Source organism: Oryctolagus cuniculus, chromosome 13, assembly GCF_964237555.1.
Source record: "Oryctolagus cuniculus chromosome 13, mOryCun1.1, whole genome shotgun sequence".
Taxonomy (NCBI): Eukaryota; Metazoa; Chordata; class Mammalia; order Lagomorpha; family Leporidae; genus Oryctolagus; species Oryctolagus cuniculus.
In genome coordinates, this window is record NC_091444.1 from 41,191,507 (window position 1) to 41,218,327 (window position 26,821).

General features: G+C 47.6%; 2 protein-coding genes and 1 pseudogene across 16 annotated transcripts; 2 read left to right on the plus strand and 1 right to left on the minus strand.

The window, feature by feature from the left end:
* Positions 1-1,245: 1,245 nt before the first annotated feature.
* Positions 1,246-18,765, minus strand: LOC100353195 (acyl-CoA-binding domain-containing protein 7). 13 transcript variants are annotated; one of them, XR_011381478.1, is made up of 6 exons: positions 10,245-10,458; positions 5,710-5,789; positions 5,277-5,394; positions 5,106-5,168; positions 4,890-5,018; positions 1,246-3,081 (listed from the first exon to the last, which is right to left on the minus strand). XR_011381478.1 is itself a non-coding variant. In XM_070055440.1 (6 exons), exons 2-6 carry the CDS (start codon positions 14,035-14,037, stop codon positions 4,945-4,947), a joined length of 375 nt encoding a protein of 124 aa, XP_069911541.1. In that variant the 5' UTR covers positions 14,038-14,145; positions 18,455-18,582; the 3' UTR covers positions 4,008-4,944. The 13 variants fall into 13 exon arrangements, 7 of the variants coding, with proteins under 7 accessions (XP_069911541.1, XP_069911543.1, XP_069911542.1 ...); XM_070055440.1 differs by lacking the exons at positions 1,246-3,081; positions 5,710-5,789; positions 10,245-10,458 and adding exons at positions 13,802-13,910; positions 14,027-14,145; positions 18,455-18,582 and having other exon boundaries at positions 4,008-5,018; XM_070055442.1 differs by lacking the exons at positions 1,246-3,081; positions 5,710-5,789; positions 10,245-10,458 and adding exons at positions 13,802-13,910; positions 14,027-14,081; positions 18,455-18,579 and having other exon boundaries at positions 4,008-5,018.
* On the plus strand, positions 18,651-26,183 carry LOC100351937 (ribonuclease P protein subunit p38). Of its 3 annotated transcripts, XR_011381477.1 has the most exons (4): positions 18,651-18,911; positions 19,842-19,893; positions 21,458-24,166; positions 24,269-26,183. XR_011381477.1 is itself a non-coding variant. In XM_008268310.4 (3 exons), the coding sequence occupies exon 3, from the start codon at positions 21,469-21,471 to the stop codon at positions 22,303-22,305; it is 837 nt and encodes a 278-aa protein (XP_008266532.1). In that variant the 5' UTR covers positions 18,651-18,911; positions 19,842-19,893; positions 21,458-21,468; the 3' UTR covers positions 22,306-26,183. The 3 variants fall into 3 exon arrangements, 2 of the variants coding, with proteins under 2 accessions (XP_008266532.1, XP_069911536.1); XM_008268310.4 differs by having other exon boundaries at positions 21,458-26,183; XM_070055435.1 differs by lacking the exon at positions 19,842-19,893 and having other exon boundaries at positions 21,458-26,183.
* Positions 22,394-26,183, plus strand: LOC100348920 (set1/Ash2 histone methyltransferase complex subunit ASH2 pseudogene; annotated as a pseudogene).
* Positions 26,184-26,821: the final 638 nt, after the last annotated feature.

Here is a 26,821-nt window from a genome sequence, read left to right on the forward strand (position 1 = left end):
CTGCTGTAGACTGATAGGCCTTAGAAAAATTAAAAACACGGGCCACACAGAACCTGGGACCTTGGAAGGAACTCTACCACTGAGTGTCAGCTCTCAGAGAAACAATATCTGGAAGTAAATTGTTAGCTGTCATTGGTAAATGTCATTTATTATTGATTCCATTTTTAGCCTGGAAAGACATAACCAGTGGAAGTCTTGACGTTCATGTGCTTCCTGGAGACCACTTTTATCTTAAGGAACCTGCCAATGAGAATTTCATCAAGAACTACATAGCCAAGTGTCTGGAACTATCGTCGCTTACTAATTGTTAGATCTCTTCCTTGTAGTCTTAAAATAGTCCAGGTGTCCACATGCTACGCTTCTCAGTTACTCAGATGTATGCTTAATCGTTTTCTTCAGAGATCGGAAATTACACACTTTCTACTCTCAGGGTGATTTGTTAAACATAAATCTGTTTCCTCATGAAGCATGTGTGTACCTGGGGACGAAAGTCAGAGAGACAACAAACACTTCTGACGAAGCCCTTTGTCTTCACGTTAGAATCTCACTTGATTCTCTTCTGGGGGAGGTTTGCAAAATCCTGCTTGGTAAATTAGCCATTTATTTGCTTCAATTATTTAATGGTGAAAGTGATTAACAAGGGAAATGTTTGAAATTATTGTTCGACCAAAACACTGTGGGCTCAAAGTTTGATCTAATCTTTAGAAATATAGGGGAGCCCCATTTAATAAGAAAATTTAAACTACCACTTTGTGAAAAGAAGATGGCCCTAAATCAATTGTTGTCATGTGTACCAGCAAGTCCTCAGCATGCCTACAACCCTGGCCCTCCTTCTACACCAACTGCCTGTTGGCTGTGTGGTGCCCTGCTACCCTGGCAAAGACTGGCTGAGGCCCACAGTGAGCCCTCCCAGTGACAGCAAGTCCACAGTCTGGCCCGTAGTATAGGGGTTGACCAAGCACAAATGCCATTCCAGCCAGGCTGCCTTGGCTTCACTCTGTGACAACTGAAACCTGGCATAGGGAGAAGGCAGAAGCTGGAAACAAACAGGAACCAAGAGAAAAAGGAAAGCTTTAGAAGAGTCAGAGTAACAGTAGCACACTACAAATGGGATCCACAGATTGCTACTGAAGGGGGCGAACAGTCATGCACCTCTGGAGCCACACAGCCCCTGACCTCTGTCACCTTCCAAACCACATCAGTCTCTTCAAGGCCTGACCATGCAATCAGATCCCCCTGATTTGCCTGTTTCCTTCAGCTCTTCACAATAAACTCTACTACTTACTGCAACCAATGCCTCTTCCTTACATAGAATTGCATATTAAAGTGCTACATAGGAAATATGAAAGCATCAGTGTGTTTATGAACATACAATATGGCTTCATATTTTTGTTATTGTTTTAAGTAATGTGCATACAGTCTTAGTAAGATTAAGAAAAGTACACACAGGAAACATTCCTCCTAATAGATCATCCTTTTTAACAAAATGAATATAATATAAAATTGTTGGGGAAGGACATGAGTTGGAATCCACAAATTCAGTTTAGAAATAGCTTCAAGCAAATTGTACTCAATGCTTAGTGTATGTTGTACTTTACCCTCCCATTCCAAACTCTCAGGGCTCTCTTACTGAAGAATTGGTACAAAAGCAATGTGGGTTTATCATTATTAATGCGAAACATTTTTATTCAATATGGTCTATAAGTGGGAATCTCACAATGTGTCCCGTGCCAGGCTCTGGCCAAGCTTTCCTGCCTCTCCACAGGGGAGGCGAGGTCCACACAGACCAGCTCTGAGAGTTTCCAAGCCTGCATGTGCTGGTCAACTTCAGGTGTCAACTTGACTCCTAAAATACCAAGGCATACTTATGAACCTAGAAAAGTGCTATTTTGGGTGTGTCTGTGAGAGTGTTTCCAAACAAGATTAGCACATGAGTCTCAGGGACCTAGGAGGGAAGAGCCCGCCTCAGTGTGGGCAGGCACCATCAACTGATGGAGGGTCTGGAGACAACCAATACAGAAATCAAACTGGCGTCTCCTGCTCTGTGAGCTGGGACGCACTTGCCTCTTGCCTTGGGCATCAGTGGCTGGCCTTTGGACTCCAGGTCTTAGGCCAGCAGCCCCCATGCTGGTGCCTGGACATTTTGCCTTGAACTGAGACTTACACCCTGGGCCTCCCTGGTTCTGAGGCCCTTAGACTCGGTCACACTAGCAGCATCCCAGGGTCTCCAGCCTGCCACAACTTGTCATGGGACTTCTCAGCTACCATAATCACAGGAGACAATTCTAATAATTCCCTCTTCGTGTATCTATACACATATCCTGTGGCTTCTGTCTCTAAAGAACTCTAAAACACCTCTATTGCAAAAGCCCAGGTGTAGCTGATAGCTTCTCCTTGGAGGATGTGGGCCTTCACTTCATTGTGGAAGACATCTGAGCATCTTCAGGCAAATCTTAGTGGCCATAAGAGGCAGCTTGACTTTTCAAAATGTTCCAGTTGACAAATCAACCTTGATTATTAAAATGAACTTTTTTTGAGATGACTTTAGATTCCTACAGTTATAAAAAAAATACAGACATCCCACAGAGCCATTTGCCCAATTTGTAACAACACTGTAAAAACTAAAATGTAACATCCCAATCAGGAAGCTGCCATGGCTACAGTGAATATACAGAACAACCCAACATCCCAGTACCTCTCCTGCTGCCCTTTGACAGCCACACCCACCTTCTTCCTCTCTGGCAGCCATTATGCTGTACTTAATGCTTGTAGTTTTACCATTTTAAATATATTAACTGAATATGAAAAATCAAAAAGTCCATGGAAATTGTGTATTATGAGACTGTATTTTACAAAAAAAAATGACAATACTATGCATGGATTTCAAACTTTTTTATACCAAAGTAAACTTGCTTTTTAATTCCATTTTTTATTAATTTTTTGAGGCCCCTATAGAATAATTCAACACACTGGGGCAGGTGTTTGATGCAGTGGTTGAGACACAGCTTGGGACACACACTGGGGTACCTGGGTTCAAGTCCGGTCTTTGCTTCTGATTCCAGCTTCCTGCCAAGGAGCACCCTGGGAGGCACAGGTAATAGCTCAAGTAAGTGATCAGGTTTCTGCCTCTCTATTGGGAGCCCTGAAATGTGTTCTTGGATCCTGACTGCAGCCCTGGCCTAGCCCCAGCTGTTGTGGGCATTTGGGGAGTAGACCAGAGGATGGGAGCTCTCTCTCTCTCTCTCTCTCTCTCAAAAAAAATTACTTTTTAAAAATAACATGAAGTTGGCTGGTGCCATGGCTCAATAGGCTAATCTTCCACCTGCGGCACCGGCACACTAGTTTCTAGTCCCAGTCGGGGCGCCGGATTCTGTCCTGGTTGCTCCTCTTCCAGGCCAGTTCTCTGCTGTGGCCTGGGAGTGCAGTGGAGAATGGCCCAAGTCCTTGGGCCCTGCACCCGCATGGGAGACCAGGAGAAAGCATCTGGCTCCTGGCTTTGGATCAGCGTGGTGTGCCGGCCGCAGCGCACTGGCTACAGCAGCGATTGGGGGATGAACCAACAGATAAGGAAGACCTTTCTCTCTGTCTCTCTCTCACTGTCCATTCTGCTTGTCAAAAAACAAAACAAAACAAAACAAAACAAAAAACGATGAAGTTGATCTATTTCTCTGATGATACCACACTCAACTTGAACTCTTACAAAGAGAATAGAGATACACCCTTTTCACAGGCATTTTTTCTATGGTATCTCAAATAAGTTTTCAGATTAAAATGTAACTATCCTCTTTCAAAGAACTTGTGTACTGGCCAGAAACTGAACAATGGGCCAATATTCCAGACTCTTATATTTTCATTCTGATGATATTGAACATAAGTACACAGTAGTGGTTCATTTATCACTAGATACATTTTCAAGTGTTTTTTTTTTCTTAAATTTAAAAGTGTAAAGAAAAATAGTCCACTTTTTCATGGCAGCTTTTTCTTTCTTTGAAGAATGATGGAGAGACTATAAAAAAAAGTATTTAATTGCAGTGATTCAGAGAGAAAGAGAGAGATAGAAAATGTCTTCCATCTGCTGGTTCACTCTCCAAGTGGATGCAAAAGCAGAAGCTGGGCCAAGCAAAAGCCAGGAGCTTCTTCCAGGTCTCCCGTGTGGGTGCAGGGGCCCAAGGACTGCCGTTGCTTTCCCAGGCACATTAGCTGGTTTGGAAGTGGAATAGCTGGGACTTGAACCAGCACCCATATGGGATGCCAGTGCCACAGGTGGAAGTTTAACCTTCTATGCCACAGTGCTGGCCCCAATGGATAGACACTTGAGTTTCTTTTTTAAAATATTTTTTCAGCTTACTTGTTATGTTGTATATAGCATTTTCTGTAATATGAGGGCCGGATGATTATAGTTAGCGCATTCAAATCTTACAACCACTCTGTGACAGTGATATCATTTTTTTTTCCTACACAGATGAAGCTTAGCAAGGTTAACTAACTTGTCCCAGGTCATCTCATAAGTCACAGAAGACCTGGACCAGGCAATTCTGCCACTCCACAGTCCCCACGTCTAGGTGAGCCCAAAGCCACCCATGTAACAATGAATCATCCTGCTACTGATTCTTAACAAGCTGCATTTATTACACCACTGACACCAACTCACTGTAGCAGAGAAAAACCACAAGAACAAACAATGGTTAAAGTTTCTGTGCACGTTCCATCAGAGTAATAATTTTTAAAAATAACTCAAGTCTCACTTGGTTTAATCAAGTAAGATTTAATCAGCTATGTAGTTATAATATATTCCTAGTTAAATATTATAAATCATGCTAATAGTGAAAGTATACACGATACATGGGGTTAACAGTGCATTTTCCACACTCAATGTTAGGTTATGGTACCTTTGCCACGAAGGCTCCAGAAGGAAAATTTCTCATCTGCTGCATTCTAAGAATTCTAAACCCCGTATTTTTCAATCAGCTCATTAGCTTTAGAAATGTAGGCACTCATGGCATCGTCCTTCGACAACCCTAGAAAGACACAAGCAGGTTATCTCAGGGACTGCTGCACGGGGAGGTTGAGAAGCCTTGTTTTGGACTTGTTAAAGAATTAAACACCTTTTTGGAGGCTCCATGCTTCCCACTTGGCCTTGCCTTTTAAGTCTAACATTGCTGGACAGGCTGCCAAAAGAAGGAGAGATACTTTCAGGTTTACTGTGCACTGCGTGCTTCTATAAACACTGTTCAAAGCAAGTTCACACTTAGTCTTCTTCTACAGCCACGCAATACCAATATTCACGTCGCCAATGATGGCTTGCTTATACAGCCCATAGAGGGCTTTCAGTTCTTCATCGCTGGGTCTCGCCTTCAGCTTCCTCACCTCTTTGGTGGCCTTGTCAAAATCAGCCTAAAGGGGGAAAAAACGGAAAGAAAAGACACACAGTGCATTTGCTAATGTTAGGCAGGCCCATCTTCATTTGAAGACATTTACCACCAGGGAGTGGGAACCCAGAGAGGAGGAGAAGGTTTCAATTAGAAGTGAGCTATTGTGCAGTGCTGTGGCACAGTGGGTTAGGCTGCACTTGGGACAACCACATCCCACATGTGGGCACTGATCCACTCCCCTGCTAATGCATCTTGGAAGGCGGCAGAGGATGGTTCAAGTGTCTGGGCCCCTGCCACCTACATGGGAAACCCAGATGGAGTTCCAGGCTCCCAGTACCTGGCCCAGCCCTGGCTGTCGTTGGCATGCGGAGGGTGAACCAGAAGATGAAAGATTTCTCTCCCTCTTTGTTGCTCTGCCTTTAGAGTAGGTGAAAACAGACAAACATTTTAAAAAAATTAAGTTATTACTGCTCTGCTTCCACCAAAATTATCCTAATTTCTTGAACTCATAGACACCTCTCCTAGTATGATATTCAGACAACACATGCAGAACTAAATCAAATTCTTAATACTATCTATGGCTTTTAAAGGGCATTAACTCAGTGACACTTTCTTTATGTGACACTACTTTCTCAAGCCCACATCTCACTGCACGCAGGCACTGGGTTAGCAGTTCACGCCATCGGGCAGGACATTCTTCCCCCAGTGCCCACGTGCCCCTGTTCTTCAACAGTATCACTGACACCTGTGCGTGGACCAGCTCGGTGCCAAGGACAATCAATATTCCTGATTCAGGGGCTGGCACTGCAGCACAGTGGGTTCATCCTCTGGCACTGGCATCCCCTGTGAACACTGGTTTGAGTGGTAGCTGCTCCACAACCGATCCAGCTCCCTGCTAATGTGCCTGGAAAACAGGGGAAGGCAGCTCAAGTGTCTGGGCCGCTGCCATCCATGTGTGGGACTCATATGAAGCTCCCAGCTTCTGCCCGGCCCAGCCCCAGCTGTTGCAGCCACTTGGGGAGTGAACCAGCGAATGGAAGCTACCTCTCTCTTCTCTGTAACGCTGCCTCTCAAATAAGTAAATAATTTTTAAAAAGATTTATTTATTTGAAAGGCAGAGTTATAGAGGCAGAGGCAGAGAGAAGGAGAGGTCTTCCATCTGTTGGTTCACTCCCCAGATGGCTGCAACAGCCAGAGCTGAGCCGAGCTGAAGCCAGGATCCAGGAGCGTCTTCCAGGTCTCCCATGTGAGTAAAGGGGCCAAGCACCTGGGCCATCTCCTACTGCTTTCCCAGGCACATTAGCAGGAGCTGGATCTGAAGAGGAGCCGCTGCCACAGCACCAGCCCCAATAAACAATCTTTCAAAATATTCCTGATTTAGTCAAATTGCTCATATAAATTCCTTTCAACCAAAACCCATAAGATTTATTTCAACTGGTTTACAGAATAGAGAAGTTGTGTAGCCAACTTAGCAAAGGTTCACTCTAAGCATGCTTGAGGAGTAAGTTTTCTCCTGAGCTAACTCTGACAACCCCAGCCTGCGTACCTCCCCAGGAACCTTGGGCTGACCTAGGCCCACAGCCCAGGAAGCAGCCAGCAGCCACTCCTTACTGTATTCCAGGAAACAGCACTCCCAGGGGCCTTATCCTTTTTTTTTTTTTTTTGACAGGCAGAATGGACAGGGAGAGAGAGAGACAGAGAGAAAGGTCTTCCTTTGCCATTGGTTCACCCTCCAATGACTGCTGTGGCTGGTGCGCTGCGGCCGGCGCACCGCGCTGAGCCGATGGCAGGAGCCAGGTGCTTCTCCTGGTCTCCCATGGGGTGCAGGGCCCAAGCACCTGGGCCATCCTCCACTGCACTCCCAGGTCACAGCAGAGAGCTGGCCTGGAAGGGGGCAACCGGGAAAGAATCCGGCGCCCCGACCGGGACTAGAACCTGGTGTGCCGGAGCCACAAGGTGGAGGATTAGCCTAGTGAGCCACGGTGCCAGCCCCTTTCCCCTCTTTTAACCTCCAGATTTGTACTGTGCAAAGGGCCTTAGTGGTTATTCTTATGAACAGACCTCTTAAATCCTTTTTCTTTAAATAAACTATATTTTACCTCATGTCATTTGTTTTAAGCTGGAAGTAAGCAGGAACTGTCAGAGGCCTGCATATCTAACAAGGAGGCAGTCTAACCCTGCCCTTCATAGTTCTTTCTCCAATGTCAGAGCTCCATTTTGGTCCACAGGCCCAGGAGGGAAAGCGGATAGCCCCACGGTGACCTCAGAACTCTGTGATCACAGCAGTTACTGGGTTAAGTTTCCTTCCAACCCCGAAGACAGGACAAAAGCACAACTAGAACAGTTGTTTGTGACAGACAGAAATCATCTGCAAATTGGCGACCAGGGTCTCTAACTTATGTAACCTTAAAAATGGCCCAGCCTCCTAATCAGTTCCTACAGGGGACCGAGAAGGAAGCATGCACCCTTACAGATACCCTTAATTATTACAATCACAGCCAGAGGATTAATTGTATTTTATATTCTTCTTAAAGCAACGCTGTGACAAAGGGCACCTCATCCTGCTAGGAAACCATCAGCTGTTTTACACATAATGTTAGAGTGTGGTTAGGGTTGGGGTTAGTGTTAGGAGCCAGACGGCCTTAGTTTGGATCACAACATAACCACGCAAGAGCTGCAGGATCTCACGAGCTGCAGAACCTCTGCATGTCTGTCCTTCATCTGGAGTGTCACACCATAGGAGCACCACTCCCAAGGCGGCCAGAAGGTTTTAAATAAGTTAATACACACAAAGTCCTTAGAATAGTGTGGTCGACGACGGTTAGCTATTTTCTGTTCTATTTAAGGTTCCTTGGTGGGAAAACCTAGCTCTAGAAGAAACTGATATAAATATTCACAGTGAAGCAAGACTTTAAAAATGCTTAGATTATGGTTTAACCAAAACCACAAAATTGTTTTATAAACTCAGCCCTGTAAACTGTGTAGAAAAAACAAAGACTAGAAAGAAACACACTAACATATTCAAACAGTAACCGCCTTTGATACTCGTAAGTTTCTTGGCTTTTAAATACATTCTGTACAGATTTTCTATAATGTGCCTGTACTGTGTTTATAATGAGAAAATAGAAAGGCTGCATGAGGGACCAGGGCCGCTCAAGGCAAAGCTGTTCAGAAAGAGGCGCTGGGTCTTCCTCCTCAGGCTTGTCACCCATCTCAAGTGTTCTGTTTGCTGTGGAATCTCCTGCCACGGTCCAAGGATGTCCACTCAATTCCCTGCTGGGAGCCAAGCCTTGAGCAGAATTCTAAGCCGTCTTAAAAACTGTGAGAGGGCCTCGCCTTCTAGGAAGAAGTTTCTGGAAAATTAAAGAGCTAAGGAAAGTCCTGGACCCTCTGGACAGAAGAGGTAAGCCCTGACAAAGTTTCCCAGGCTGCCCCTCCCCTGACAGGCACCCCGCTGTGGAGCAGGGCCCTGCTTCCTCCTCGCGGGCACCTCCCCGGCACCGTGAATCGGGACCTTCCCGCTGTACCGGGCCGTCCCACCGCATCCCGGGTTGTGAGGCCTTTGTGAGGCACGCTGCCCGGGAACCCCCTCGAGAAGCGAACTCCTCTGAAGTGCAGCTTCACCAAGACACCGAGCATCCGGGCAGGAAGGTGTTAGGACTCAACGCGATCCCCAGGGCACACGTTCTTGACTTGGCTGTGAGCACTCGGCTCCCAGAGCTCAGCACTGAACAGCAACACGCGGTGCCCGGCCTCGATGCGTGCGCAGGACAATCCGCCCGCAGCAGCTCCGAGTCCCAGGGGCAAGTGAGCCCTGAGAGGGCGCTGCGGCTCTGGGAACAGGGCGGGAAGGGTGCGAGTCCTTTCCGGAGGCGATGAGCAGGTGCTCTGCTCAGCCTGGGAGGGTCCTCGTTCACCTCGTTCCCTGGGTGGGCGGGGGCAGGGGAAGCTGCTCCAGGCAGGGCCAACAGTATTTGCCAGGGTTCAGCATAAAGGCTGCACGGAGTTCCACGGAGAACAAAGTATGAAGTGAAAAAGGAAACTCTCATATCTTCCATGTAAGTTTTGATTATTTTGGGAAAAGTTCAGTATGGATTACATGAAGTCATTCACAAGAGAAAAATATCTACGTGTTCAACGAGCAGCTGATGTTTCCTCGACTCTTACCACAAGCCCCGCACTGTTTCATATACACTATGGAGGCGGCGTATTTGACAGCGTTCGTGTTCACACGCCAGTGTGGGAGAAGGAAGGGGAGGTGGTGGAGGTAAAGTCACTGTTTCACAGGCTGGGAGGGGGCGAGGTTTACAGATCTGAGCCCAGGTGACTGCAGTGTCCACCTTTAACCCACATAACTTCCTGCATGAAGAAATGGTTAACACGTTTAGTTGTGTTCATTCTATCAAGTCTTATGCATTTAAAAACTATATTTTTGGAGAATATTTAATGGTGAGAAAATGCTAAATACTAAGTAGAAGTACTAGGTAGAAGACCAAAACTATAGAAAGCAACAGAATAGGCGTGCATACTTCAAATGCACACATATGTACAGTTGCATTCAGGCACATGAAAAATGACATGCAAGGAAGTCATCCATTCCATCAGCAGCGGTTGTGGTCGAGCTCCTCGGGGACTGCACCTACTCTGACGCTCACGCGGTTTAATCGGTCCCTGGGGTCCAGGAAGTTGCCATGGGGAGTCCTGGCTCCTGGTAAACAGGTGGCAAAGTGCTGCCCTCGGGGCGGGGTGGGGATGCCCTCAGAACCACCAGGAATGCTCCGGGAAGGCGCGGAGGGTGGGCGGCAGCTGCAAGGGGTCGCCACGCCTGCCCCGCCCCCTGCTCCGGCGCCTCCCTCTCGGAGCACCCCTCACCCGCTGGGTTACCTGCAGAGACATCCTGGCGAAGACCAATGCACACCTGCTCTCTGCCTGCTGCTGAGCTTCTGCCTCGCGGGCCGCTGCTTCTTAAAGGCAGAGCTCCTCCCTCGGCCCTCCCATTGGTCGCGCTCCCGGCCCAGCCGGCTCCCATTGGCCGGAGGCGCTGGAGGGCGGGGCTAGGGGAGAGCGCTCGCTGACTCGCGGGGGCTCCCCGGCCGCCCCCGCGGTTCTCACAGCTCGAGTCCCCGTCAGCGGAAAGGCTAAAGGAAGGGGGTTTAAAGTATTTCTTCTCCGCTCCTGGATCGCATTTCTGGTCTTTCTCAGGAGGCTGTTTGCAGGACGTGGAGCTCACTTGGGATTCCGCCTCTGTACCCGTGTGCAACGCTGACGACGAGGATTCGCATAGGAGTCACCTCCCCAGAGTCTGGGAACGCTGGGTGAGAGAGGGGGTTTGTGGTTTGTCTCCTTTTTCCCCTTTGTGACGCAAAACTACCCTAACTTGCTTTTCTTTATGGGCAAGGCCCAGCACTGCGAGCCTGTGCAGCCTGAGCCGGTTCCCCAGGGCGCACACCCCACGCCCCGCGAGGCTACGGACGCGCAGAACCGGGCTGTGAGCCGCGTCTCAGTGCCTTCCCTGGAGCTGGAACACAGTCCCTGGGCGCACGGGTGGTTCGCTTTCTGGTCTTCGTTTTTCGTGGTGGAGAAAGGGGACTGGGAGCAAAGAAACTCAGTTTCGGAGGGTACTGGATTTGAACCAGGGATGTGGCGGGGTCGGGGGGGAGGCCCTCAGAACATCTGAGCTTGTTTTTGTACAATACTGCATTTTTTAAAGGTTTGCTACGTTCTCATGTAAATCTTGTTTTGTTTTGTTTTGTTTGTTTTCTCTCCTTGACAGCAAATCAATGGAAATAAATCTATTTCCAAGTAAAGAAAAATGTTACAAAACATACTGGGCCGTTTTCTTGGTTTTTGTTTTTAAAAAGTCCTGGACAATGGGACATGCGCAGTGGCAGCTTCAGAACGGGGAGCGCTGGGGGCCAGTGTTTGACCTGACAGTAGACATGTGTGTCCCCTGTCAGAGTGCCTGGGTTCCATTCCCGGCTCCAGCTCCGCCTCCAGCTTCCTGCTAATGGAGACCCTGGATGGTAGTGGTGATGGCTCAAGGAGCTGAATTCCTGCTACCCACCTTGGGAGGTACAACTGAATTCTGGCTCCAGAATTGCTATCACCAGACCAGCCCCAGGCATCGGGGAGTGAACCATTGGCAGATGGGAGAATGTGTTCTCTGTCAAAAGTAAATAAATAATAATAAAATAATATTACAAACCATGAATGCCTTATCTTTTTTTTTTTTTTTTTTTTTTTGACAGGCAAAGTGGACAGTGAGAGAGAGAGACAGAGAGAAAGGTCTTCCTTTGCCGTTGGTTCACCTTCCAATGGCCACCGCGGCCGGTGCATTGCGCTGATCCGATGGCAGGAGCCAGGTACTTCTCCTGGTCTCCCATGGGGTGCAGGGCCCAAGTACTTGGGCCATCCTCTGCTGCACTCCCTGGCCACAGCAGAGAGCTGGCCTGGAAGAGGGGCAACCGGGACAGAATCCGGCGCCCTGACCGGGATTAGAACCCGGTGTGCCGGCGCCGCAAGGCGGAGGATTAGCCTAGTGAGCCGCGGCGCTGGCCTGCCTTATCTTTGTTAAAATAAAAATTCAGTGATACCTAAAAATGAGAAAAGAAGAAACACCCTAGGTTAGTCCAGTCAAAGGTGGAAAACCCCTCTCAGTGTTTCTGCACTGAAGTTCAATGTCATCTTCAGCTACCTTTGACATGATAATTATAAGAAACCAGGAGGGGGCAGGCATTTTGGTATAAGGGAGTAGGCCACTGCTCAGTATGCTCACGTCCCACACTGCAGTGCCAGTGTGAATCTTGGTTTCTCTACTTCCTATCTAGCCTCCTGCTAATGCATCCTGGGAGGCAGCAGATGGTGGCTCAAGTCCTTGGGCCCTTGACACCCATGTAGGAGAAATGGGTAGGGACCTGGATAGAGCCCCGCTGTTGCTGGCATTTGGGGAGTGAACCAGCAGATGCAAAATGTGTTGCTTTGCCTTTCAAGTAGATGAAAATAAATAAACATTAAAAGAAAACAAAACCAGAAGAGGAGAGCGGGAGGTACTCTGTGCTCTAATTCTCTAAGTCTAGAATATTCTGTAAAACACTCTTTTCAAAGTATTTCTTCTCCTGGGTTGTCCTCCCCCATCAGATTGGCAGAGCTGTGGCATTTTCTCAGGGAGCAAGAAGGAAGGAAAGCAGCGGAATCCTTGTCCTCCAAGCATCCATAACAGTATTCCCCACTCAGTGCCACGTCAGCTCGTGGGGGCTCTTCAGCTTGGACAGACAATAGAATAGGTTTTTTTTTTTTTTTGGACTGTTTTATTAAAAGTTGGTTATACACATACATATAGATGTAAAGCTTTAAAACAATGAAAGGCACACTTAGGAGTCACTTTCTATTAAGAAACAGAAGATTACCTTTAGTTGTGAAGCCCCTTGGGATTTTCCAACTCCATTTCATCCTATCCTCCCATATTTATTCATGCAAATATTCACTGAGTGCCTGAGGGAGCCAGACACTGTCCTAGGCTCTTGAGAAATATCCGTAAAGCAAAGAAACAAAATCTCTCTTCCAGTATCATTCTGGTAGGGGATGACAGATAATAAACACATCATATGCATATTACATAGTCTATTACCAGATGGGTGAAAAGTCCTATTTTTAAAAGGAGCAGAAAAAAGAGGACAAGTCCGAAGAATGTGGGGAACGAGGAGGTGATTGGCAGTTGCAAGTAGGGGAGTCAGGATTAGTCTTTTTGGAAAGTAGAAGTTGGAATAAAACTTGAAGGAGGTGAGGGAGATGGCCAGGCAGATCCCTGGAGGCAGAGTTTCCCCTGAGACGATTTTGGACTTCCCGAGCAGGAGGGAGGGACAGGAAGGAGGCCAGTGTGGCTGAGGCAGGGAGCGAGGGACGGAGGTCAGATCCTATAAAGCCTGGTCCAAAAGTGTTTATTTGGCTTTTAGTGGGAGTAGAGCACTGGACCTGACCTGACCAGGATTGCTCTTGATCCTACCTTGAAAACAGACAACAGGTGGGGCCGGCACTGTGGTGCAGCGGGTTAAAACCCCTGCCTGAAGTACTGGCATCCCATATGGGTGCCGGTTCGAGTCCCGGCTGCTCCACTTCCCGTCCAGTCTTCTGCTGTGGCTGTGGCCTGGAAAGGCAGTGGAGTGTGGCCCGAGTCCCTGGGCTCCTGCATTCATGTGGGAGACCCGGAAGAAGGTCCTGGCTCCTGACTTCAGATTGGCACAGCTCCGGCCATTGCAGCCAGTTGGGGAGTGAACCAGCAGATGGAAGACCTCTCTTTCTGTCTCTACCACTCTCTGTAACTCTGTCTTTCAAATAAATAAATAAATCTTAAAAAAAAAGAAAAGAAAATAGATAATCAGGGAAAAAGGAAAATTATCCTTACTGTGATAGTAATCTAGGGGAGAACTTACGGATGTCTCCAACTCAGGTAGTAGCAGTGGCAGTAGTGAGGGGTACTTCAAATTCTGGATGTATTTTGAAGGTGGAGTCAACAGAATCTGCTGACAAATTGCACATGGGCTGTGACAGAAAGAAAGGAGTGACGCATAATCCCACGCCTCCTGGCCTGATGAGAAGAGCCACAGATGGAGTAGGTTTGGTGGGGTGCAAAGACCAGTTCAGCTTGGCCCGGTTACCTCTGAGACATCCGTGAAGTCACATAGACGGCTGAATATCCATGTTCAGTCTGGGCTGGATAGATGATTTAGAAGTTACCAACCTAGGAACAGTATTTGGAATTCTAGACTTGATGACCCTAGAACATGAGTGTATATAAAAGAGAAAAAAGAAGTGAAGATTGAACCCTGGGGGACTCCAAAATTAGGGAGCTGGGGAGAAGAGGAAGAAATTGCAGAGAATGTGGTATGCTGGAAATCAAGTCAAAAAAGCTTATCACATGGGAAAGTATTTCAAGCAACATAACGACTGAGGATTAACAGTTGGCGCTAGCTCACTGATGAGCTGAAGAGAAGTTTAACTGGTGGCGGGAGCAAAGCCTGATTACAGTGGGCTTAAGAAAGAATGCCAGGAGCAGCTGCTCCTAATAATATAACAGTAGTCTCGTGGGCCTTCTATTTGCTTATCCCTCCACCTGTGGCACACACATTATCCTACTTATTAAATGCTTCCCATTTTGTTCAGGAAGGATTCTGGCACTGTGTTCTTTCAGATACACTTTAGCATCCATGGATCAAGTCCCACAAAATAATAACTTTTACTTTTTCTTGGACTTGCACTGAAAGTCTCTGTCAGTTGGATGAGGATCAGGGCTGAGCTTGACGATACAGGTTTACTATGCATGACCCTTACATGAGTTTCTCAATAGTTGTCATGTTTTCTGATAAAGTTTCTACTCTTCCCCACTGAAGGTACTGCACAACTTCTGCAGATTTACTTCTGTTACTTTGTGATTTTCATCATGTAGATGGAGGTTGCTTTTTGAATTTCATTGTGTATCTGCTACTGCAGTAGAGAAAGGGAATTGACCTTTGTAAATTATATCCAATGGCTCCGCTGAGTCTCTTTATTCTTTTTTGGGCAATTTTTATTTTTATTTTTTGGTCTATAGCTAGCAGTCTATAATGACAATTTCATTTCTTCCTCTCCAATCCTCACAACTTTCTTTTCTTTGTATAATCTAGTATAACAAACAGTAGTAATAGTAATATTAGCAGGGGCTGGTGGTGTGGCCGAGCAGGTTAAAACCCTAGTCTGCAGTGCTGGTATCCCATATGGGTGCTGGTTTGAGTCCCCGCTGCTCCACTTCTGATCCAGCTCCCTGCTAATGTAACTGGGAAAGCACCGGAGGATGGCCCAAGTCCTTGGGCCCCAGCACCCACGTGGGAGACCTGGAAGAACTCCCTGGCTCTGATTTGACTCAGCTCCAGCTGTTGGAATGGAGTGAACCAAGTGATGGAAGACCTCTACCTCTCTCTGTAACTCCATCTTTCAAATATATAAAATAAATCTTTAAAAAATATAGTAATATGAGCACTCTTATACCTTAAATGTAATACTTTCAGTTTTCCACTATTAAATGTGATGTTTACTGCAGTGGTGAGATTTTGGTGTATGTTACTATGTTAAAGAAATTAATTTCTCTTGTAATTTCATAGGAATTGTTAATATGAATGGATGCTGAATCTGATCAATAGCTTTTCTTTAAAAAAAAAAATGTCTCAGTGATACTGTAACATTTCTCCCTTGATTTTTTCAACAGGATGGTTTACAAGAATTTTCTTTTTTTTTTTTTAAGCCTGCATTCAGCTTTCCCATAGAATTTTCATTACCATTTACTGTTTTTTTTTTTTTTAAAGATTTATTTATTTGAATGTCAGAGTTACACAGAGAGAGAGGGAGAGGCAGAGAAAGAGGTTTTCCATACGCTGGTTCACTCCCCAACTGGCCTCAACAGCTGGAGCTGTGCCAATCCGAAGCCAGGAGCCAGGAGCTTCTTTCGGGTATCCCACACAGGTGCAGGGCCCAAGCATTTGGGCCATCTTCCACTGCTTTCCCAGGCCATAGCAGAGAGCTGGATCGAAAGTGGAGCAGCCAGGATTTGAACCAGTGTCCATGAGATGCCAGCACGGCAGATGGAGGCTTTAACCCGCTGTGCCACAGCATTGGCCCCCTTTTTTCTTTTTTCTTTCTTTCCTCTCTCCCTCTTCTTCCTTCCTCCTTTTCCTTCCTCCCTCCCTTCCTTCTTTTGCATCCATGTTTAGAAGCCATCATCTGCTGCCTCCTAGGACATGCAATAGCAGGAAGTGGGAATCAGGAACAATGCAGACACTCCAGTAGGAGATACAGGCATCCCAGCTCGCATCAGTGAGCCAAATGCCTGCCCTCAGAATTTTCCCCACCAAAATAGACTTCTTTTAATTTCATTGCTTCCAAACTTTTTACATACCTTTATAATTACTCCTATTAAAGCATACATATTGTGAAACAAATTAGAAGGGAGTGCAGAAAGGAAATATGTTTGGAGATTCCGGGCCATGGAAACAATTCTTTTTTGTTATCATGCTTGTGTGATACAAATGGGACAGAAACTAATTTTGAAATGTTCATTTTCACAAAATTATTGTGGAAACTGTATCGCTAGTCTTAAAAAAAGCACTGAAATAAAGAAGCTACATATAATTTTCATTCACTTAATTCTGCCAGGTTGTCACTGTATTCATTACAAAACTATTTATCAGGACTGCCAAGACTATATGCCAGGCACTATGCTAAGCATCTTAAATAGATCAGCTCCTCTAATCCTCAAAACAGGTACTATTTTTATCACTTCACAGAGGAGGTTAATTAGGTAGCCTAGAGTTATAGCTAGTCAGTGATGAAATTAGGATTTCAACCAGGTAGCCTGGCTCCAGAGACATGTAACCACTGATAATCCCTACCCAGCTAATAAATACTAAGATGATGCTCAAATGATAAATCTGGAACCTTAACAGGGACAAAGAATTAGACAGATTTTCTTCCCATAATTCTAGTATTTCAATGAGATCTGTGTGTCTGTTTTTAGGATTCCATGTTTAATTCTCCATAATGAACTACTATAATCCATTTTCTGAAACAAAAGCCTGTTGTTGTACTCAATCTCATGGTAGCTTATTCTTTTTTTTTTAAATATTTACTTGAAAGGCAGAGTGAAGAAGAGATACAGACAAAGAGATCTTCCATCTGCTGGTTCATTCCACAGATAGCTACCATGAGCTGGGCCAGGCCAGAGCCAGGAACATTGAACTCCATCTGGGTCTCTCACATAGGTGGAAGGGGCCCAGGTATTTGGGCCATCTTCTGCTGCTTTCCCAGACACATTAGCAGGGAGCTGGATTGGAAGCAGAGCAGCTGGGACTGGAACCAGCTATCTGATACAGGATGCTAGCAACACAGAAGGTAGCTTAACCCACCACACCACAATGCTGCCCCAACTGCCCTTTTTCAACTTTCTACATGTGATAAAAATCAGATTATACTTTAACCTTGTGTAACTTGCAGTTTTTGACCAAAAGCAATGCCACTTTTTGTAGTGTTTACTTTATGGTCAGTTAGGTACTATGTAGGCTATCAAAATTTATATAAACCAGATTCCAAAATGGGAAACAAGCAGAGCATAGACTGAAAAAAAGGAGGAAAATATGTACGAGGATACTTCAAAAAGTTCATGGCAATGGAATTAAAAGACCAGGGTGGGCATTTGGCCTAGCAGTTCAGACACCAGCTGGTTCCTCTGCAACCTGATTCCCGCTTCCCGGTGATGCATACCCTGGGAGGCAGCACGTGATGCTCAAGTGATGGTGCCCTGCCTCCCGTGTGGGAGACCTAGACTGGGCTCCAGCTCCTGACTTCGGACCAGCCTTGTTCTGGCCACTGTGGGCATCTGGGGTGTGAACCAGGACTGTGGTCTTGTCTTTCTGTCTTGCAAAGAAATAATTTTTTTAAAAAAGATTGTATTTTGGTGCAAAAAAAAATCTATTAAATCTATGCGGTTTCTTCATGATACTCATTTTTCATGGCTGTTCTGAAGACCCTCGTGTGCATGGATTTAAAAAGAAATTTTGCACCACGAGAAACTCATCTTTTAATTTCATTCTCCAAGGACTTTTTGAAGCACCCCCAGTATGAGAGGGTCAGGATGGTGGCTCAGGTTAAAGCGGAAGAGGAAAAGGGGCGGGGGTGAGCAGCTCATTAACAACCTACTGAGGTGTGTAGTGCACAGCCAAGTGTAGAGCCCCGACCTTAACACTCTCCCTCCGCTGTTTTCACCGACTGCCGGCGACACCCGAGTCCGCTCCTAACTGCCCTCTGCGTTGGCTGCAGTAACCACCGCAGAGGATGCCGTGTTCCGGGATGCGAAAAGCCCTACTCTTCCTCTCTACATTATTCCCAGGATTACATTACTGCCTGGGAAGTGTCTCACCCACCCATCCACCCCCCACCCGTTTCTCTTCTTTCCAGGGCGGTGGGTCGTGCGCAGGGATCCGACGGAGAGTGAGGGACTGGGGCAGCAAGGGCTGGGGTTTTGCGTCCCTAAGGAGGGAAAAGAGCGAGCTAAGACTTACAAGGCTCTGAAAGACGGAAACCGAGCTAGAAATAGGAGGGTGCAGACAGGAGCAAAGACGCCCTGAGGGAACCAGCCTCCGGGGAGTTTCACCGGTTGACTGTCTCCCAACCCGCAGGCTTGGAGAACTGGACGGTCTCCCAACCCGCAGGCTTGGAGAACGCGGCGGCAACTCACCATGGCAACCCTAAGATCTCGCGAGAAGCAAGCTGCGCCGCGCACACGCCGGAGCCTCCGCTCCCGGTTCAAAGCTGAGGCCTCGCTCTGTGGCTTCCCCGCAGCCCGACATCGGGTGGGTGAAGATCCTTACGGCGGAGTAAACCAACGCGGAGCGCGCTCAGCACCTCCGCCCAGCCCCAACAGCGAGAGGAAGGCGCTGCCGGCAGGCGAGGGCTGTGCGCAGGCGCGGCGCAGGCGCACGTGCAGCCGCCGCCGTGGTCCGCTGGGAGACGCGAGCTGTAAGTGGAGCTGGGGTGCGGGAGAAGCCAGGCTGGGGAGGAAGGACCCCGGCCCGGGTGGAATCGAGCCTGGGTCTCCGGCTGGGTCCGGAGGCCGAGGTCGCGGCCCCGGCCACGCACGGTAGCCAGGGCTTCCTGGGGGCCTGTCGCGCAGCCGCGGGGCTTCCGGCTACCTCCCGGGACCAGCGCGCGCTTCTACTTGGGCTCCTCTGGGTGCCTGGATTACCGCACCTGGTGGGCGGGGGAACTACAAAGATAAAACCCCACCCTGACCTTTCTGCCTTCCACTGCTCCGCGTGCATTGAGGGGCTGAAGGGAGGCGTGGTATTCCAGGCAGTATAGACAGGGAGGGGAGAAACTAATGGCTTAGTGAGTATGCGTGTGGTTTGGTGTTGAGTGTAAAATGTGCTGGGGGGAGTGTAGGGAGAAAGGCAGGTGAGACATGGGGTCAGAGCGTGGAGGGCCTTCCGTGGCACCGTCAGTTTGCAGTTGGGGATCGAGCGGGCATTTAGCCTACCAGTTGAGATGCCTGTGCCCCACACTGGAGTGCCTGGGTTCAAAACCCAGCTGCAGACCCCAGCTTCCTGTTGATGCAAACACTGGGATCCCTGAAATGGTAATGGCTCAAGTCATTGGGGTTCCTGCCACCCACCTGGGAAAACCGGATGGTATTCCTGGCTCCAGCCCCAAATGCCGCCCCGCCCCGCCCCGCCCCAGGCCTTCTGGAGATAGAACCAGGAGATAAGAACCCTCTTTGTCTGGGTCATTTGCCTTGACTCTATTGGAAGTAGAGGCTCGGAGACATAGTTCGGAAGGCACCTCAGCGAGGTCTATTTTCCCAAGCTATTCTTACAGTATTTTGTTTCTGGATTGTACTGCATGAACTTCTGCTTATCCAAGCCACTTACACCTTTTTATCTCCCCCGCCAGGTTCTGCATTCAGAAGTTAACGCCTCTTGTTACCCCTCTGGAGCACAGAGCTGTAAGTCTCTACCCCTGCTGTTCAGATGCTGAACATCTTAAGGGACTTGTGTTTTGGCAAGATCCCTGTGCAGTCGCATTTGTCTTGCTCCTCACTTATTTCCCCTTCCTGACCAGCTTTAACCTGATGCCAGCAGTTAGCGATACTTAAGTGGATTTGGAAGAATCACTTTCCTTCCCAGTTCCCTGAGCTTGTCGGGATGCTGGGGAGGGCAGTGTGGTGGGCCCGAAGGAAGCAGCGTAGGCAGCAGTGCCCAGCGTGGGTACTACTGACACGACTGGGGTTTGATCTCTGACCCCAGGGAGTGGAATTTAAGTTTTCTGTGGGAAGGTGACTGGGAGGAGCGTCACAGCTGAGGAGAGGCGAGGGCCATTTCTCAGAGCTGCCCGGTGTGGAAGGGCGGCCTCTCCCACACCTGCAGTTGCTCATTCTGGTTCTCTGTCAGGTTCACCTGGGCAGCTTTTCACTAACACAGATGCCCTGGCCCTATTCTCAGAGATTCTAGGTGAAGACCAACTATCTGGATAAATATTTTTAAAGCCACAGGTTATTTCTGAGGTGCAGCTAGGACTGAATAAGCAGAAAACTGGGATTTGGAAAACTACTTGTGACTTGGCGTAGTGAGTCTGTTTCCTCACTCCCACCTTGGGGAGTTCTGCAGGAATGTTTTGAGAATCAAGGAGCACACGCAGCAGGGGCCTTGTATGTTCTGACATGTTGCCCACACACTCTCGGAGAGCATGTAGCTTCCATTAGCTTTGCCACGAGGGTGCCCATGGTTCTCAACTGAATGCCAGATAGAAGGCGAGGAAAGGCAGGCCTAGGCAGTCGCCCTGAGGATAGGGAGGGTATGCCCTAGACCAGTGGATCCCAGCAGTAAGGATCCCTCTTCTTGCTTTTCCTTACTGAAACAATGTCTTTAAGTCTCACCACCACGTTTCCTCAGTTTTTGTAAAGTTGCCAGGGAGGGAAGTCAGCTTGGAATAACCGTGTGGGGAGGGGCAGGGGAGATACAAGTATACCTCTGCCTGTGCAGTCAGTGTTTCAGGACGGATATACAAGAAACTGGGTGCAAGGAGGAAGGCAGAGTCACAGAAGGGAGCACACGGCTCAGGTCTTGACAGAATCACAGTTGGTTAATTATGAATGGCAGAGGTCTCCTGGGCCCCATGAATCCCAGGGCCTAGAACTCCATCCACACACTGCAGGTGCTCAGTGAACAGGAGTCCCAACTAGAGAGCACTTTAGAAAATGGAAACAAATCTATAAGATTAATGCCATACAGCCCCCAAAAAGAGAATTATGAACATTTTGAATGAATAAACAAGTGGAATTTCACCGATTACAACCATGCAGAACATTCACATCCTGCCTGTGAATAAAGACAAAGTCATGAGACAAATGGGGAAAGTTAATCTTGAAAGAGGTTAAATGTGTGGTCACCTAATTGGTCTACATACACATGCTTGCTATAGCTTACCAAGAATCCGTACGACCAAGGTACTCTGAAGGCGTGCATTTCTAGCTAACATGACTTTTCCATTGTCATTTTGCATCTCTGAAGGATTTTCCACGATGGCTGCGGCCCCTCAAGCCCCAGCACGGGGATCTGTCCGGAAGACGAGGCCTCTGGTTGTAAAGACGTCCTTGAACAACCCATATGCCATCTGCTGGAGTGAGCTGGACAGGGACCACATGCACTTCATCCTCCAGACCCTGGAAGACAGGTTTAGATCAATTGGACTTCAGAAGATTGAGGATAAGAAGAAAAAGAAAAAAACTTGTGTCAAAAAGCAAAGCCGAGAAAAATGCAACCTCGATGCTGATATTGGCGAGGCTCTGGACGAGAGAGAGGCAGACGCTAAGCAGCCAGCCTCGGGGTGGTCGCCTGTGCACATCAGGAAGCAGCTGGCCATCGGCGTCAACGAGGTCACCAGAGCCCTGGAGAGGAGCGAGCTGCTGCTGGTGCTGGTGTGTAAGTCGGCCAAGCCTGCCATCATCACCTCTCACCTGATCCAGCTGAGTGTGAGCAGAGCCGTGCCTGCCTGCCAGCTTCCCCGGCTCAGTGAGAGAATCGCCCCGGTCATTGGCTTGAAATGTGTCCTAGCCTTGGGGTTTAAAAAGAACTCCACGGACTTCGTGGATGAAGTCAGTGCCATCATCCCCAGAGTACCCGATTTAAATGTACCCTGGCTTCCAGACACAACTGAAGGTTCCGGGGAGGCTTTGGAAAAGCCAGGCGGAGAGATTTTGGAAACTTCATTTGAAGACCTCTCAAAACCCAAGAGGAAACTTGCAGAAGGTCAGCCAGCCTCTGCTGTAGCGTTACAGCCCCTTAAAATAAAGAAACTGATTGCAAACCCTAATAAGAAAAGGAAACCACCCAAAAGTAAAAAGACAACTTCAAAGTAATCTTGTGTAAGCTTGTCATCTCATACAATTTTTCAAAGGATATTTTGTAAAGATGCCTTGAAACAATAAAAGTAAGTTTAATTTATGTATGTTCTTAAGATCCTATTTGAGTGCAGGCATGGCGGTGGTGGGAACTGGACCCAGCTCGGGAGCAGGTGGCAGGCCCGGCCCGGGAGTGGCTGCAAATGCAGCAGCTGCAGAAGACGGAGAGACGAAGCCGGCTGCACCAGTAGTAGCCGCTCTGGCTGGAGAGGGGACGTCTGCTGCTCCCGCGGCGGAGCCCAGATGGGGAGAAGCTGAGAGTGGGGATGCCAGCTTGGCGGATATAAGCAGCGGTTTAAAGATGGAATCCACGAATGGGAAGGATACACTAGACGGCGCCGGGGACACATCGGAGGTGATGGACGTGCAGACGGGTTTGGTGGATGAGAACTGCTGGCAGCTGGGGGAAGTGGAGCTGCAGTGTGGCATCTGTACGAAATCGTTCATGGTAGAGACTTTTGGCATCGACACTTCATCCTGCCTGCCTTTCATGACTAACTACAGTTTTCATTGCAATGTTTGCCATCACAGTGGGAATACCTATTTCCTCCGGAAGCAAGCAGACTTGAAGGAAATGTGCCTTAGTGCTTTGGCCAACCTTACATGGCAGTCCCGAACACAGGATGAGCACCCGAAAACCATGTTCTCCAAAGATAAGGATATTATACCATTTATTGATAAATACTGGGAGTGCATGACAACCAGAGACCTGGGAAAATGACTTGGCCAAAAAACATTGTTAAAACCATCAGTAAAGAGAGAGATGTGTTTTTGGTAAAGGAGCACCCTGATCCAGGGAGCAAAGACCCTGAAGATTACCCCAAATTTGGACTTCTGAATCAGGATCTTAGTAACATCGGTCCTGCTTACGACAACCAGAAACAAAGCAGTGCTGTGTCTACCAGTGGGAATCTAAATGGGGGCATTGCAGCAGGGAGCAGTGGAAAGGGAAGAGGAGACAAGCGCAAACAGCAGGATGGAGGGACCACGGGGACCACCAAGAAGGCCCGCAGTGACCCTTTGTTTTCTGTTCAGCGCCTTCCCCCTCATGGCTACCCCTTGGAGCATCCATTTAATAAAGATGGCTATCGGTATATTTTAGCTGAGCCTGACCCCCACGCCCCTGACCCTGAGAAGCTCGAACTTGACCGTTGGGCAGGAAAATCTATCCCTGGAGACCTCTACAGAGCCTGCTTGTACAAGTGAGTTTTGTTAGCCCTACATGATCGAGCTCCCCAGCTGAAGATCTCCGATGACCAGCTGACTGTGGTTGGAGAGAAGGGCTACTCCATGGTGGGGGCCTCTCATGGGGTATGGAAAGGTGCCTGGTACTTTGAGATCACTGTGAATGAGATGCCACCCGACACTGCTGCCAGACTGGGTTGGTCTCAGCCCTTAGGCAACCTCCAAGCTCCCTTGGGCTATGATAAATTCAGCTATCCTTGGCGGAGCAAAAAGGGAACCAAGTTCCATCAGTCCATTGGCAAACACTACTCCTCTGGCTACGGACAGGGAGATGTCCTTGGGATTCTACATCAACCTTCCTGAAGACACGGAGACAGGCAAGTCATTGCCTGACACATACAAAGACAAGGCTTTGATCAAGTTCAAGAGTTATCTGTATTTTGAGGAGAAAGACTTCGTGGATAAAGCAGAGAAGTGCCTAAAGCGGACTCCCCATAGTGAGATAATATTTTATAAAAATGGTGCCAAAGTGTGGCTTACAAAGATATTTTTGAGGGGGTTTACTTCCCAGCCATCTCACTGTACAAGAGCTGCACAGTCTCTATTAACTTCGGGCCGTGCTTCAAGTATCCTTGTAAAGACCTCGCCGCCCCATGAGTGACATGGGCTGGGGTGCTGTGGTAGAGCACACCCTGGCTGATGTCTTGTATCACGTGGAGACAAAAGTGGATGGCAGGCGGAGTCCTCCGTGGGAACCCTAACTGTCCCCTCTGTTTTTGGACATGGACTTTCTGGGGGAGAAGACTAGAGCTTTGGTTTTTGCTTTTCACCTGTGCCCAGTGTTCCCACAAGCTGCCGCAGAGCACGGCCTCACCCTTCAGCAAGGCGGAAGGCTGGGTGGGCCTGCGGGACACCCCCTGCTCTCGTGCATCCCGTCCCCCACTTCCAGTGACTGCTGTTCTTCTGTGTGCCATAAACCGACAGCCGCTGACCCCAGGATCCTGTACGCTCCCTGTGGAACTGGTGCTGTGCCATATCCCCTGCCCGCAGGAACTCGTTCCCTCACTGGATTTTCTAAGGCGTGCATAATCTCGTCCAAGTAGCTAAGTTATCTGAAGACGCATAGGCATTGACTCCACCCCACCCCACCTGACTTCTCCTCGGGGGGAGGGCCTGCTTCCGAGGACAGCTGAAATCAATGGTTGTACCTTCCAGAGCAGTCTAAAGACTGTCACCTCTCTGCGTGAGTTTGGTTTTGCTATTAATTGTGAACACTGGGACCTCTGAAACGACTAGGTCTCCAGAGCTGTAATTGTGACAGGGACTTGCTTCCACTTTAACAGAAACCCTTCCCAATAAACTTGTTCTCAAGTAAAAAAAAAAAAAAAAAAAAATCCTATTTGATAAGATTCCTACTTTTTGTAACCATATGGCATGGATATATCAAAGCTTAAAAATACTCAGTGCAGACAATATTTTAATATGAAAAAACAAACTTATTGGAAATAATGTCCATGCTTTTATAACTGCACCTTTTAAAGGCTGGTCATAATGTTTATATGCAAGAACATCTGTAGTCCTGCAGTACTTAGTTTTCCATCCAACTTGGAAAATGTGCCAAGGAAACATGCTCCCAGGTAGTAGGGTAGGTGAAAGTGGATTGGAGAAGCACTATCAGTTTTTTAAAGGAAGAACAGTAAACACAAAGCAATGCATTGTTTCAGAAGCAATATATCCTTTTTTGCTTCATGTCAATTTGACTTCCTTGTAGGCAGACATAGACATAGGCTGAGGAGAAAGGCTTGATGTTCACACAAAAAGCTAAGATATTTGACTAGTTAGCAGTTGCCCACTGTACATGATTAACTTCAAATTTACTCCATATAAACAAGATGATGATGGTTAGGTGAAATGTGGGAAGATGAGGCTAAAGCCAAGGGGTAGGTTCTCAGGTGGGTCTGTGTTGCAGGAGTCCCTCAGGTTGGGAAATGGAGTCTGGTCCATGCTCTGTGTCTGAGTGTCTGCTGTTCAGAAAAATCACTTTCTACAGCTGGTGAGGAAGGGATTGCATTCCCAACATTTTTCCCAGCCTAAATTCCAGTGGACTAATGGATTATGCCAGCTCTGTTCATTTCCATTTCATTTTGTGCAAAAGGGATACCTTATAAATAGAGCATTTTCATTATACACAAAGACTGTACAACAATGTAATTTTTTGAATCATACTATATATTGTATATAAATTGTTTTAATAGCTATTTTATAAACAGATTTACTGATTCTGTATTTTAAAATGTTCACTGGTAATCTTAAGTTATAAAGAGAAAAATGCAGTTAAGAATTAAAACTGGGGCTGGTGCCATGGCTCACTTGGTTAATACTCCACCTGCAGCACCGGCATCCCATAAGGGCACTGGGTTCTAGTCCCAGTTGCTCCTCTGTGGCCCGGGAGGGCAGTGGAGGATGGCCCAGGTGCTTGGGTCCCTCCACCCACATGAGAGACCAGGAAGAAGCACCTGGCTCCTGGCTTCAGATTGGCGCAGCGCCGGCCATGGTGGTCATTTGGGGAATGAACCAACAGAAGGAAGACCTTTGTCTCTCTGTCTATAAATCTACCTGTCAAATAAAGTTTTTTAAAAATTGAAACTGAATTCTGAGTCAACTGCAACTATATAAATGAATCTAAAGGAATAGTCTATCCGGTTCATCTCATGAGGTAAACTTTCGACAAAATATCTGGCAGTTCTACAGTGACCTGAAAACTATTTTGTACAAATATAACTTTCTGCTATAAAAACAAGTGCACCTAAGTTCTTAACTTCAGCCTTGATTCCAGATGAAGTTAAAATCTCATTTACCTTAGCCGGCGCCGTGGCTCAATAGGCTAATCCTCCACCTTGCGGCGCCGGCACACCGGGTTCTAGTCCCGGTTAGGGCGCCGGATTCTGTCCCGGTTGCCCCTCTTCCAGGCCAGCTCTCTGCTATGGCCAGGGAGTGCAGTGGAGGATGGCCCAGGTGCTTGGGCCCTGCACCCCATGGGAGACCAGGAAAAGCACCTGGCTCCTGGCTCCTGCCAGGATCAGCGCGGTGCGCCGGCTGCAGCGGCGGCCATTGGAGGGTGAACCAACGGCAAAAGGAAGACCTTTCTCTCTCTCTCTCTCTCTCTCACTGTCCACTCTGCCTGTAAAAAAAAAAAAAAAAAAAAAAAAAAAAAAAAAAAAAAATCTCATTTACCTTATGCCGGTATCTCAGTGTTACAGTGAATCGGTATAGTTTTGTTTCTTGAAGG